Here is a 14,417-nt window from a genome sequence, read left to right as displayed (position 1 = left end):
CGTCAGGCCCCAATGGCAAGCGTAACCGTGTCCCCCCTTTTTCTCTCTCCCCCCCCCCCCGGCCCCGCTACTCCCCCCCCCATCCCATCCCTCTGCCTTCGCTTGGGGGGTGTGACGTGGGGAGCCAGCACCCCGGTGCTCACCAGCCTCCTCTCCCTCTCGCTGCCGCGGGGTCTGCTCCCCAGCCTGCGCCCGGCATGCGGCCCCGCGAGCTCGCACGCTGCCTTGCGCCACCTCCATTGCTCACTGACAGCCGTCACCTGCAGAACAGCTTTTCCCTCTGGGATATTAACTTTTTCCCTCTTTTCTTCTCTCTCCCTGTCCTTCTCCTGTTCTTCTCTCCTCACAGCCCTGCTGCTCACCCAAGGTAAGTGCTTTTTCTCCTTTCCTCTGCCTGCTCTCGCTCTGTTCTCGTCCCGTTCAGTCACCCCTGCGTGTTTGTTTGCTGTGTAATAGACAGCCCCAGCTCATGGCGGTCACGTCCAGCAGGAACTACTTACGAGCAGTGCATTAAGAACATGACAGTGATTGATTGACGGCTAAGAGCCTTCCCCATATCCTAGATTTTTCCCCAGGGTTTTGGGAAATGACCCGGCCAGGGTTGCAAAGCGGAAGAGGCAGCTCTGACTGATCGGGAGCTGTGGCTCGACCCTCTCTTCAGGCAGCTCTGGGGCTTGGGCTGTGCGGAGGCACTGGGGAGCGCGGGGCTTTTCTGCACGGGGTGGCACGCCTGGGGCGCGGGGCGGTGGTGTCTGGGGTGGGTGAGGGCGCAGGGCTGCGCAGGTGTCCCCGTGCCGTGCAGGATCGGACCATGCAGCACCCCTCGGTGCATGCGCCCGGGTGCTTGCCACCTCCCGTCCGGGAGGGTCCGGGGGTGCACCCAGCACCAGGGCAGCGCTACCAGGGCGCGATAAGCACCAGCACCTTTTCCCTTTCGCCCTCAGCTCTGGCTCTGTGCTCTTCATCTCCTCTCCCCGTGGCAGGGTTTTATGTGTATTAATACTGAGCCCCCCCCTCCTTGCCCAAAATCCCTGTTACACCCGTTTCTCTTGATCCCACTGCAGTGTGATGTACGCCTCCTGTATTTGTCTTATTCCTTCAATTCCCGCTATGATTACAGTTGAATTTGCGCTAAAGAAACATTTGTCAAAAGAAAAGGGCAGGCACGGAGGGTGCAGAGAGGAGCTCAAGGCTGACAGGTTTGCAAGCAGAGCTGAAAACCAAAGTGTTCATCACACCTGAGCTGTGCTGCAAATCAAAGGAGCAGCATCTGCCGCGCAAGCTTCAGTCTCTGCTGCTTTTCGGAGGATGCCAGATCTGCTGCGCCGGGGATGGCCTGAGCCGGTGGGCTAATTAGGAAATTGCTAGTGGCAGGCAGAAGTCCCCAGTTCCCCAAATATCAGCTTAGGGTGTTTATGGAAAACTCCTCGGAGCGGTTTGGACGTTTTCCTTTGTTACTTCTTCAGGTCCGAGAGGACTGGAAGGAAGTTGAGCACAGCCTCCTTCCCAGTAATTTCATTGCTTTAATTCAGTAGCTGCCTAATTTGATCAGAACCCCGGGAACCAAATAATTTCTATTAAAATAACATAACTCTCCTCCCTCTGTTGCGATACAGCCTGATTGCTTTTGGCAGCTGTTATTGGAGAACTTGGGCACCAGCTACGGAAAGTTCCTTTCCAGTTAATAATGAAAAGCCTCCTCTCTCTCTGGGAGGGGGCCGGTCCCTGGGGTGCCCCCCTTGCTGGGCTGCCCCGGGGTGCCCTCCGTGCGTACGGCGCGTGCTTGCGCTGCGGTTTGAGCGCGCGGCGCTCGGCCCCCACACGCGCGTCAAGCCAGCGGCCGGCCAGCGAGCAGAGCCCCGCTCGCCGCAGAGGCACGTGCCGGAGTGTCACTCAGCAGCAATCATGGCTAATCAGCGGGGAGAGAAGTGACGTCCTCGTTTAGTCCATGTCATGTTAGATTTAGATGACACGGACGCGCAGGAATCTTTGTAAAAAAAGCTGCATTATTGAATGTTTCCGTGGAATCTGTCGGTCCCGCTCCTCGCCCCCTCGCCCCCGGGGAGCTGGCACGGCTTTTCCCAGCAGCGCTCCTTTCGCCGGGGCTGCCTCCCAGGGGCGGCTGGGCTCCCCGCCTCCCCTCCGCAGCCCCGGGCATTCGCCCCCCACACCTTCGGCGGTGCGGTGGCCCCATCTCTTTGCAGAAGCCCTGGGGTGCCCCGCTGGATAAGCCCAAGTGAAAATGCCTCTCTTGTCCCAGCAGCCCTTACCTGGGGGTACATGGGAGACCCTGGCTCTGCCCTCCCCAGCCTTGCAGAGCCCTCCCTGGGAAAACAGGGCTGGGAATTTTACACAAGGCAAAGCTACTGGGTGGGAAAGAGCCTTTGGCACAGGTTCAGCTCAGCGTTTGTTTCCTCCAAAGAGGCTCTCTGAGCCAGACTTGCAAGGCTGTGCAAGGCTTTTGAAAGCCTTGCTTGGCCAAGTGTCCAGTGCCAGCTCTTGGGGCTGCAGGGGACCACAGTAGTATGGGGTGGCTGTGAGGTGACTTCAGAGTCAAACCTGTTTTTTTTTTTAACTTCTCTGATGCTTAACCGTTTGTTTTGCCACTGGCAGTGATCTCTCCATATATCAGGGAAATACCTGGTACCAAAGGGCATAGCTGCTCCAGTTGTCCCTGCCATTGCCAGCAGTGGATGAGATGCTCTGGTGGTCTTTCTAGCCTTTACAAAAGTCACGGAAAGCCTAAGCAGAGCCTTGGCTTGCAAGTTTTGAGGCTCAGGAGGTTCAGATCTTTGTAGATACTTGGTAGATACTTCTCTAGCCTCATTTCCACATAGTTACCCAGATCAAAGAAGATATTTCTAAATATGTTTCTTTATTTATGCATTAAAGCTCATGGGTCCACTTTGCAGTGGGGAAGACTGGGGAGCAGAGACGCCAGCTGACTGGCCTGTCGGGGACGGTCGTGTCAACAGCAATCTCAAGGCAGAGCCAGCAGTGGAATAATGCGCAGTTCCCAGCCCTGTGCCTTAGCCTCCCTCTCATGAATGTGCAGCGCTTCCCTGCTAGTGTTAAGGACACTGGGGCATGTATATGAGATGTATCACGCCTCTAAAATAGCTTTCAGGACTAAGTAAGCAGATTCCTCCCTTTTTAGAATGCAGCCCAGGCTGCCGGTGCTTGTGCGTGTGCATGTGTTGCAGTAAAGGGCATATCCATATGCTAACTTCAAAAGCCAGAGTGTCTTTTAGCCAGCAGTCTTCCCTAGCCGTGACTGACGGCTTGACAGCGCTCTGGAGAGAGGAACTCATTCACGCTCTCCGTTTACTTTGTTTAGCCAGGATTGTGTTTTATTGAGCCGCAACCAAAAAAATCCCATTTTAATTGTCGTTTTAATTTCTTCCTAGCAGCGCAGTCCCCAGAAGGGGTGACCTTCATGCAGATACATGCCTGCTCTGGAAATGGATGGAGACGAGATAGCTCGAGGGGTGTGAAATGGCCTTCATATAGCAATCTTTCATGAATACATTGGTGGTTTTAATCCAATTTATTCAGCAAGTGACAGGAAATACAAACTGGTCCGTGGCTGTTTGGTAGTCTCGCAGCATTGCCTAGGTGATAGGTAGCTGCCTCTCTAACGGTGTTACAGGGCTTTCCTGTTTCAGCTCGGAAGGTGTCGTGGCCAGATTACACCGTGGAAATGAGCTTTATCTCACTTTGATTTATGATGTGTCCAGAGGGCCACAGGCAATGTCCAGTTCCCGTTTGGTCCCCCCAGCCTGAAGGAGCTTGAGCTAGCAAGCACTGGTGCAGTACCTACCTTCCAGGAGCAATGCATGACATGAGAACACTGCTCGGTGCTCTCCGTTCCTCCGGAAAAAATAAGAGAAAGGAGGGGATCTGCTTACAGTGTTTTGAGCCCCAGAAACTGCCTATCATGTGTAGGTGGGAAAGCGCTTTGCAGATGGCTGCAGATTGAGTCCCAGGATGGCCCTTGCAGGCGGGATCCTAAGTGAGAACGTGGAGTGGTCTAACCAAAAACCTCTCCTCGCTTCCTGCAAGCGAGCGTCAGGTCCAGCACCTAGCGGGTGTCAGCTGTGGCCATTGCTACGGCCTGGGCAAAAGTGGACTTCATTCTCGTTCCTCCCACCCAGCCTTTGATCTTATCAATCATCAGACCTGTTTGTCTCCCCTGCTTGTAGCATCTCCTCTCTAGCCCGTGGGCTCCCTGTACCTCGGTGCAGCACCTGCCGCAGCAGCCCCGGCTTGCCAAGCCGTAGCAGCCTGCAGCCCCTGTAGCCCAGAGAGGTCACTAGCACTCGATGGTAGCACACACCTCTGCACCTCTCTTCTCCCCACCTTCCCAGGGAGGGGGTTGGAGGCAGCCCAGGAGGTCCTGGCAAGCTCCTGTTCTTGCTGGGCATAGCCAGACCTTATCAGGCTTAACTGGGGTTGACAGCAGGGAGTCCAGGGCGCAATCCACATTGAAAAGTAGGTACTGATGCTGATACAAACAGAAATCAGGCTAGTTAATAATTAAGTTGCAGCTTGGCAGCATTCACCTTGACAGACTTGAGCTCCCAAATTAAAAGTCTGTCTCTCCCCCCTGCCCCTTGTGTTTTATTTATCACAGCTCTTGACAGTCTTCTTTGCAGGTGTTTAGCCCCAGCCGGCAACTAAGCACCACGCAGCCGCTCGCTCACTCCCCCTCCCGCAGTGGGACGGGGAAGAGAATTGGGGAAAAAAAAAATCGTGGGTTAAGATAAACACGGTTTAATAGGACAGAAAGAAAGAAGGGAACAACAATGATAATACCAACAAAGGAATGTACAAGAACAAGTGATGCCCAATACAGAGATTGCTCACCACCCCGTGATCGACAGCCCGTCCCCGAGCAGCGATTTCCGCCCCCCGGCCAACTCCAGTTTATGTACTGGGCATGACGTCGTATGGTAGGGAATATCTCTTTGGCCAGCCTGGGTCAGCTGTCCCGGCTGTGTCCCCTCCCAGCTCCCCGTGCACCCCCAGCCTGCTCGCTGGCAGGCCAGCACAAGAAGCTGGACTGTCCTTGACTGCTCAGCAACAACCCAAAACATCAGCACATTATCAACAGTTTCTCATCCCAAATCCAAAACACAGTCTCACACTGGCTTCTGTGAAGAAAACCAGCTCTGTCCTGGCTGAAACCAGGACAGCAGGCTAACGCACCGGGGCGATGTGTGACATCCCTCACCGATGCCCTGTCCCTGCTTGCTGGAGGAGCCCTCCAAGAAAGACCCCCATCCCCACACCCGGTCCCTCGGGAGTCGGGGGCCTGTGGCTACCATAGCCCGCGTGGGAGCATGCCCCGTGGTTGCTGCAGAGACAGTGGCCCCCTGCGGCTCTGAAGGCAGACTGCTGCACCGTGCTGATGGTTGAAGTGCTTCCCTGAAAGGCAGGAGCACCACGAGTGTGTTCTGCCACTGGGATGTTGCAAGAGTTTATCCCCTCTCAGCTGTTGGATCTGTACACGCGGGGCTCAACTCAGTCCTCAGCATACCGTGGGAACAGATAGACTCAGCAAGCCTGGAGCAGGTTCAGGTTGGGGTCTGGTGTTTTGCAGAGGCTGACACTGATTCATGCTACAGGGTGCTCAAGTGTCCTAAATGGCAGGTGGGGAGAAGTGGCGGATTCATGCGGGTGCTTTGTATCGCTCTTTGGAGGTGTTTAACTCTCCCCTTAATTGTATGGTGAGCATAGATTGGGGCAAGAAACATGTCAACCTGGCCCTTAGCTTGTCCTTCCTACCGCAAATGGCACTGCTTTAACTTCAAAGGACAATCAGCAGCTTGTTACGTGGCACCTATGGATCGCTTGCATGAGTGCATTGAGTGAGATCCGGCACAATATTGACAGGTGACTCAAAATCTGTTTGTCTCCTACATTAGGATAGAAGTTCAGTGAAAATACAATGGCAGGTTCAATGTTTTCAGATGCACCTTTGAAGTTTGTTAGGTTTCTGTGCTTTGCTTTCCTGTTGCACGTTCACAAATGTGACTGACTGCTTTTTAATGAGGCATGAAAGAATCGCCTCCTTTTTTCATTATCTGCAAGCTTCCTCTATTAACATTTCTGCAAGGTACCCATTTGGAGATGCTGCCTATGCCTGTTCTCCAGGAGAACATGGAGCGTGGCAGTGGTGTTCAATCAGCTGCCTCCATAGGACATCCTTGACGTGCCCTCTTGGGCGACCGTGTTTCTTTTCTCTGCGCCTCAGTTCACTGTATTCACCACAGAGGAGCTGCATGGTGACAGCAGCACCTCCATTATTCATGTCTCAGTGGACGTGCTGTCAGCAGGCTACAGTTCTCCATCACTGGTCAGCTTGTCCCTTCACCGTGAGTGGCCTACCTAGGGCTTGAAGGTGCCTCTGGTGGCACTTATTCCGCTGACAGCATGCCCTCTGGAATAGCACGAGTGCCATAGCCATGGTAAGCACCAGCGCCTTCACTTTGGTGGAGTGTCGAGTCCCATGCTCATGGTCTCTGGGGCGACCAGAGTTCTCTGTCCGTTCGTGGACATGGACATGTCCATTGATTTACTCTCTTCTAAGAGCTGCCTGATGAGTGATTGCCATTCTCAACAAATCAAACAAATCATTAGGTGAGCCACAAGGGGCTTGCAGATGCAACAAAGCCACCTACCAGCAGCTGAAGGTCCTGCCACTGGCCACAGGCACAGGGGTTCCCATGCAGCCTGCCTGACAGCCTTGGTTGCAGTCAGAAGAGATGAAGGAGGTCTTCCTCCTCAGAGGAGGGTTTTGGGTCTTGCGCTGTCCTGCCTGGCATGGGTACATAGACCAGCCTGAGCAGGATGCCAGGCTCTGGGATTAAGCCATGTTGGACACTGCTCCCTACGGGGAGGAGGAGGCTTTCTGCACTGCGTGTGCCTACAGGCCTGCCTGCAGCTCAGCCTTGCCTAGATAGATCGTATTTGCATGAGGCTCCGTGTTGTCTTACCATGACAGACTTCTGTCAAATCAGTTAAAAGCAGGGACTGAGGTTCGTTGCATTGTTTGTCCTGGAGTTAAGCTGAGGAAATTCTGCCCAATATTCCCTATTTTCAGGGCAGCCCCTCTGATTCCAGACATTTGCCTCCTGTGCTGTGCATCTGGGGAGATGCTGTGCATCTGGCGAGAGCCCCAGGGACCATGCCACCAGCTGCGACCCGCAGTCTTTCTGATGTAGTTACCTCCCAGCGAAGGTTGTAGTGAGCCAGACTGGGTTGAGAGAGTCCCTTGGGAGACCCTTTTCCAACCTTACTGATTCTGTGATTCTGTGACCGTCCCCAAGTCTGGGCTTTGCAGCCCTGCTGGGGTGGCTGCTGCGCTTTTGCTCAGCTCAGTGCCATCAGCACGTCAGCACGCCCTCGGCTCGTCCGCCAAGCTGGTGCCTCTTCCTCTGAGCTTCAAGTTACGGTGGAGCTCATACAGGAGAGAGCCACGTGCGTGGTATGGCATGTAAGCACCTGCATTTTTGATGATGGATACAGCTTGTCATCTTCATACACTTCCAGTTAGAGGCAGAGGCAGAGACTGGACTTTCTAGATGTCTCTCTTGGAAAACTCCTTGCTTAAGTGAATATAAGTAACTTGACCCTTGTCCTTGATGATCACCAGTTCATGCCTCCAAGTGTGGCATAAGGCAGAACATTTTGTCCAGGTTCACTCCTGTTTCTGCACTTCTCCAGCTCAGCTGCCTCCTCCCCTCTGTGCTTGCTTGGCCTTTGCCTGCATTTGCCCCCCCGTCCCCTGTCATCCTGCATTGCCCATCTTCTTCTCCAGGTGCTGTGCTCCCCTGTATTTATAAACTTCTGGGGATTCCCAAATCCAGTGTGCACTGTCTTTGAGCTAAGCAGTGATGGTTTTGATGTACATCATTGATTTCAGATGATGGATGTAGTTATTTCTGCTTCTGTGATGGGTTATAGTAATGTCACCTGCCACGGGAGTTATATATTTTATAAACTCTGCAGGTCTTGCAAGGCTTACAGTCTTTGCAATCAATCTAGGCAGGTTGGTGAAGAGAAGGCAGAGTTTATAACTAGACTTCACTGGGACTTCATAATTTCTGTGTGATTTTTGGTGCGGAGTATGAGATCTGCTGGAGCCCACATGGGATTAATCATCACATCTGAGGCATTCCCTGGGATGTTTGTAAGCTCTGCAGGAAACCTTGGGTAACATCTGACCCACTGCTCAGCCACAACAAGATGCTCTGCGTTTGTGATGATACCCCCCCAGGTTCTACAGAGCTCCGGCTCCCGCGCGGGCTCAGCTGGGCTGTGTGCTCCAGCTCGGATGCCCCGACTGGTCAGGCACAGGAAAGCCAGGGGAAACCCAGCTTCTTTCTTGAGATGTCAAGGCTTTTCAGAGAGCCCATCGGCACGTACCTGCACTTGGATGTGGCGGGTGGGAGAGGAGACCTGGGTCAGGGCTGGGGACAGTGGCAGGGCACCCTTCCCGCTGGGTGGCGTGCTCCTTCCCGTCCAGGCAACCAGAACCTCCCCAGGCACCTCGCTGGGTTTGCTGGAGCATTGGCAAGGTGAGCCTGACACAAGGTCATCTCAGCATGCTGCACCTCCCGGCCAGTCCCACGGGGCACCTCTCCTGCCTCATGGTGGCATCTGTTGACCTGGGGCCCTGGCTGAGCTTCCTCCAGCAGAAACTAAACATGCAGTAACATGGAAGCAAAACCCCACTTGGCTTCTGACTTACTTCTTCCTGTTCATTTTTCCCAAATGCTAGGAACAGGTATGTGTCTGCACGTGTGGCTGTGACTCTGTGTGTCTGTCCGAGCGTTAGATCAAGCACTGAGTGGCACAGGGTGCCAGCAGTGATTTTCTAATCAAAGGGGAATAAAAAGATCCTGTCCCTTGTTCATTCAAACCAGGACATGCGCCAGGGTGTTAAAGCTGTCTTAAAGGACACTGGTGTCAAATGGCAGAATGAATCGGTCCCGTGGGCTCCCCAAAGATGTGGCTGCTGCAGGGATGACGGGAGGGCGTATGTCATCCAAGAGCACCAGTGCAGGCCGAAGAAACATTTGTGGGTTTTTTTTAATAAATACATGTTGTGTATGTTCTTGGTGACTAACTGATACTCAGAAATCTTGGTCCTTTGTTTCTGTGGTCCAACACCCTACCACTGCCCCCCAGATTGCTGCGTGAGCTTAGCAAGCTGTGAAGGGGCTGCAGAAGCCCATGCTCAGGCCCTGCAGACAAGCCCCCATGGTACCCCAGTGCTCCAGGGCTGCTGTCTACAAGTTGGTGTTGACCTTGCTTTCACAGAGGTGGCTGAGAGGAAGCTGACGGTTGAAGAAGAGGAAGCCAAGAGGATTGCAGAGATGGGCAAACCAATACTTGGCGAGCATCCCAAACTAGAAGTCATCATCGAGGAGTCTTATGAGTTCAAGGTCAGTAGGCATCCTCCAGGAGGGGAAAGCTGTGTGGCACTGAAGAGCAGCCATGGAAAGCAGAACTGAGGAGGCTGGGGCTGGCTGTGTGTACAGGCAAAGGGCTGCTGGAGGATGAAAAGGAGTATGCAATGCAACAAAGTACAGGGGAAGCCTACAAGAAGTGCCAGGGGACGCAGCTACTGGTAGGCAGAGGTGAAGGGAGGAAGAAGAGGGAGTCCTGCTGGAAGCAGAAGCCAGTGTGCAGGACCAAAGCTCTCTCTGGTGAGGCAGGGGCAAGGAAGAAGGAGCCCCCTCTGGAGTAAGGGGTAGCAAAGAAGAAGGCTCTGGTGAGGTTTGGGTCAGCCTGTCTAGGGAGAAGGTGGGCCCAACTCCAGTCATGGCCTCATCTGACTCCTAGGAGAGTGCTTGTGACACCTCAACTGTCTGGGAAGGGTCAGTGAGACCACAGAGCAAGATCAGCCTTGCCTGCTAGGGGCCGGTTTAACTGCTGTGCATCTTTATTCCCACAACAGAGCACCGTGGACAAACTGATTAAGAAGACAAACCTGGCTTTGGTTGTAGGGACACATTCCTGGAGGGACCAGTTCATGGAGGCCATTACTGTCAGCGCAGGTGAGCAGGACATTAGAAGACCCACACCAGCATCCCCCGGGTTCGTGGAGCCTGGGATGAGATCTGTCTGGGCTCAGGATGAGATCTGATGAGATCTGTCTGGGCTCAGGGGACAGCGTCTGCTGGTCAGTGATGCTCAGCTGTTGCATGTGTGGTGGTCACCAGCAAAGCCAGTCCAAAGAGCTCCTCTGCTCCAAATATACTGGGCTTTTGCAGATGCATTAGCCGGGAGCCCAGGAGATCCATCTTTTGGTGCGGAGCCGTTCAAAGACTTTACTTCTGATGGCAGCGCTCCTGCTGCTTCAGTGGTCTGATGAGCAGCATGCAGGCAGCAAAATCCCATCCTGGCTGGGCTGCTGGCTCCTGGTGTGCGCAGTGCTGTCCTGTTCAGGTAGCTCCTGCTGCTGGAAGATGTCCTGTCTGCCACGGCCAGTAGTGTCTCTGAGAGTAGGGAGACATGCAGACAGGAGATGTTGCCCCGTGAGGCAGCAGCTGGTTGGAGGAAAGGCCCAGAGACCTGCCAACTGCTGCCTGGGGAGCCTGAAAAAGCTCACCGTGTCCAGAGCCAGGCCGCCGTGGAGCAGACATGCTAGGCATGTCTGTGCCACTATGGGCACCTTTCTGAACCTCTCCTTGATGGTTTGGCATCTTTCCCAAAGGGCTGTCTTCCACCCAGCCGCAGTGCAGGCAGCAGGCAGGCAGGCAGCTGAGCAGGAGCTGTCACCAGTGGCCACTGTGGCTTCTTCTGAGGTGAAAGAAGAGGCACAGGGTATTCGGTTTTCGTCTTTCTAGCAATTAAGAGAAACTGCTTCTGTGGAAACAGTACTTCCACCTTTGTAGCGAGCAAGCCTGCTTCTCTCTTTCTCCATCTCTCTCTTTCTCATGCCATCTGCTCTGTGCTCCCTACCTGCTTTCTCTTTTACCAGTTTATTTTCATTGTCCTGTATCTTGCACAAAGACCAGCAGTGCTTCCATCCTTGGGGCTGGCCTGGCCCACCAGGCTAAGGAGGCAACCCCCACAGCGATGAGAAATTTGGTGCAGGAGGACCAAGAGGTTACTCCAGTTTCCCAATTCCATCACTTGCCTGTGCGACATCATGGTGCCCCTCAACAGTGATCTCCACAGGCTGACTACATACTACGTGACTGCCTGTGGACGGGAGCAGGGGTGGGGCTGCCCCTCTGTGGGCTCTGCCACTCTCCAGCTCTGGGGCGTCCCGGGAGGCACCCCTCTCCCCAAGCCTCACCCCTCTCACTGAGGGACCTGGTGTGCCCTGAGCCCACTGCCGTGGCCAGCACCACGCCGCCTCGTCCCAGGAGAGTAGCATCCCTGGAGCCCTGGGGCGGGGGGCCAAGCACAGGCTGCAGGCCACCCCTGTAATCTTGACCCATCCCATCATAAGCACTGGCCCTCTCCTTGCACATTGTTTGCAGCAGGTGACGAGGATGAGGACGAGTCTGGTGAGGAGCGCCTGCCGTCCTGCTTCGACTACGTGATGCATTTCCTGACAGTCTTCTGGAAGGTGCTGTTTGCCTGCGTGCCCCCCACCGAATACTGCAATGGCTGGGCCTGCTTCGTCGTCTCCATCCTCATCATTGGCATGCTCACGGCCATCATTGGGGACCTCGCCTCCCACTTTGGCTGCACCATTGGCCTCAAGGACTCAGTGACCGCCGTCGTCTTTGTCGCCTTCGGCACTTCAGTACCAGGTGAGGTGGCTGCAGGGGGCAGATGGGGTGGGAGGAAAGTCCTCCAGCAGCTCTCCTGCCCCCAGGGGAGCAGCTCCATCATGAAAACGGGGTTGAGGCCAGGAAGGGGCTCCACAGCACCCTGTCCCCAGGCAACATCTGCACCCCATTTGGTGGAAACACAGGGTCCCTGGACCCAGGAGAGGGGTGTGCACCAGGAGAGGTCCATGTCCTAACCTGGCCAGTGCCACACCTGAGCCTCCCTTATCCCCTAGAGATGAAGGGTTGCCCATCTCCCCTGTTGGACCCCCAGTGATTTCTCCTTCCCTCCTCCCCCAACCCCAGACACGTTTGCCAGCAAAGCCGCAGCCATCCAGGACGTGTACGCTGACGCTTCGATCAGCAATGTCACGGGCAGCAACGCCGTCAACGTCTTCCTGGGCATCGGGCTGGCGTGGTCGGTGGCAGCGATCTACTGGGCATCACAGGGGCAGGAGTTCCAGGTGTCGGCAGGCACCCTGGCCTTCTCCGTCACCCTCTTCACCATCTTCGCCTTCATCTGCATCAGCGTCCTCCTCTACCGCCGGCGGCCCCACCTCGGGGGGGAGCTGGGAGGCCCACGGGGGTGCAAACTGGCCACGACGTTGCTCTTCGTCAGCCTCTGGCTGCTGTACATCCTCTTCGCCACCCTGGAAGCCTATTGCTACATCAAGGGGTTTTAGGCGGTGGAGGGACGGTGCCACCGGGGGGAGGGACCCCCCTCCTCCGTTACCTCACCGGACACCGGTCCTGGAAGTGCGGTTTCACCGGAGGGGACGGCTGTCCGTCGGGGGCTGCCGCTGCCCAGACGGTCGGATGGCTGGTCGCCAAGAAGGGCAAAACCATCAAAGAATGAAAAAAAATCCCAAACAAAACCCACCCAAAATGATACAAAAAAAAAAAAGAACGCAACAATGGCCAGTGTTGAAATGAAACAGAATAAACCCAGCCACTGACCCCATTCAGTGAGATTAAGTTTCAGCCATCTCCAAAGGCCACCTCTCCCACAGGGGCTTGTCTGCTTTCCTCCCAAGCACCCCTCCACTGTAAGGAGATGTTTTCTTGTTTTTACTGGTTGGGAATTGCAGAAGGCTGATCAGGAATTTGATTTTTTTTTTTTCCTTTTTTTTCTTTCATTTGCTTGTTGCTTTTTAGTTGGGGGGGGAACGCTGCTCAGTTTTTTTTTTTTTTTTCTTTTTTACTACTAAAACAAAAATGTTAAAAATTTACTCTAAAGCTTCGAGCTGCCGTCAGTGCTGGAATTGAACATGTGTATTTTTTGAAGCCACAAAAGACTGTGAGACAGTCAGAGAACTTTTTCACTATTACTCGTTTCCTCCCTCGCCGCCTTCCATTTCTTTCTTTTTTAAGAACATCACAAGACTGATATATTTTTAATACAAACACAGACACATACACACACATTCAATGACAAAGGCTGGAGCATGTAGCATCTCAATCACCTGCCTGGGCTAAGAAAAAGAGGAGGGAAAAAAAAAAAACCCAAAACCCAACTCTCTAATGTAATACGTATCATGTATATTTTGACTATGGCATTTCTCTTTGTATAATTAACTTTGAGCTTGTGGTACTGCAGGGAGAGAAAATTATGTTAATTTACAACCGATAAAGAAATAAATGGCTTCCCAGGAACAGCCTGCCCTGGGGGGAGCGAGGGGGCCGGGGGAAGCGGTCCCGGATCCTTGGGGTGGTGGTGGGTTTGCTGCGTGGTCCTCCTGCTTGGCGGTGGAAGTGAATCCAGGAGAACTCGGATAGCGTGCCCGTGTGTTCCCAGCACCGCGCCACCCCGAGCTGTGGCGTGGCCGCCCTTCCGCTCGTTTGCTACCCCGGTTTTCACAGCGCCCGTGTCTTGCTGGTGGTCACCAGGCCACTGAAAGGTACAGGCTTAAAAACTGCCACCCACGTCAGGACTCCCGTAGCATCTCGAGTACCTTTTAGGAACACCAGACAGACAAAAAGGCATCCTTTTCATTTGAAGTGCATTTCTTTTTAGAGGGGGGGAAGGGGGGGAAACAACAAACCCACCATGAGAGTATGTCATGATTACATCAATGGCTGCAAATTGAAATGTTGGGTTGGTAATAAAAATAAATAAAAACTATACCTGTATCTATAATAAACAGTGCTATCTAGAAACCTGTTTCTTAACTGGGAGCCCTGGAAGAGGATGTTAAAACCGTGCTCTTTGTAAAGTCTTTTCAAGATGAAGATAATTTCTTCTATCAAGAAGCAGGTGCTGTAAAGGGAAGCATTTTCTTCATAACGTTCCCTATAATAAGCCAAACCTTGGGAGGTGGCGAGTGAGAGAGGGGCTGCCAAAAGGCAGGTCTCTGCCTGCTGCAGTGCTTTCTACTGCCCTGGGAGGCAGGGAGGAGGTGGCAGCAGGTTAGGAAAAAAGCAACAGGAACAAGGTTGTCGCAGACAAAAAAAAGAGATGGAACATCAGAGCAGGTGACTAGACGAGAGTGCTGATGGTCCTTAACACACAGATGAAGTATTTATTTTCATACAAAATGTTTATCAGATATCTGTATCTCTATATAAATGTGTGTACACGTAAGGCAGAGAAGAAGGATCCTTCTCACGAGCAGCAGGAGCTTT

At 53.6% G+C, this 14,417-nt stretch overlaps 1 protein-coding gene across 5 annotated transcripts in view; it reads left to right on the top strand.

Annotated features, from left to right (window-relative positions):
* The window catches only part of SLC8A3 (solute carrier family 8 member A3), a gene marked incomplete at its 5' end in the record, with an annotated part of 95,159 nt that extends 81,529 nt beyond the window's left edge, over positions 1-13,630 (top strand). For 2 of the 5 annotated variants that reach the window (XM_082000653.1, XM_082000652.1), the window contains 5 exons: positions 350-367; positions 9,328-9,452; positions 9,968-10,067; positions 11,502-11,777; positions 12,102-13,630. In XM_082000653.1, coding sequence (XP_081856779.1) covers positions 350-367; positions 9,328-9,452; positions 9,968-10,067; positions 11,502-11,777; positions 12,102-12,478 — 896 coding nt within the window. In that variant the 3' untranslated portion in view covers positions 12,479-13,630. Of the gene's footprint in view, positions 1-349; positions 368-9,279; positions 9,453-9,967; positions 10,068-11,501; positions 11,778-12,101 lie in introns of all 5 variants that reach the window. The other 3 variants (XM_082000655.1, XM_082000654.1, XM_082000651.1) reach the window with 2 other exon arrangements.
* Between the last annotated feature and the right edge of the window lie 787 nt (positions 13,631-14,417).

This window comes from Phaethon aethereus, assembly GCF_964289735.1.
Source record: "Phaethon aethereus genome assembly, chromosome: 5".
In the NCBI taxonomy this organism is placed as follows: Eukaryota; Metazoa; Chordata; class Aves; order Phaethontiformes; family Phaethontidae; genus Phaethon; species Phaethon aethereus.
The sequence above is the reverse complement of the archived record's forward strand: the minus strand, read 5'-3'. Positions and strand labels throughout refer to the sequence as shown.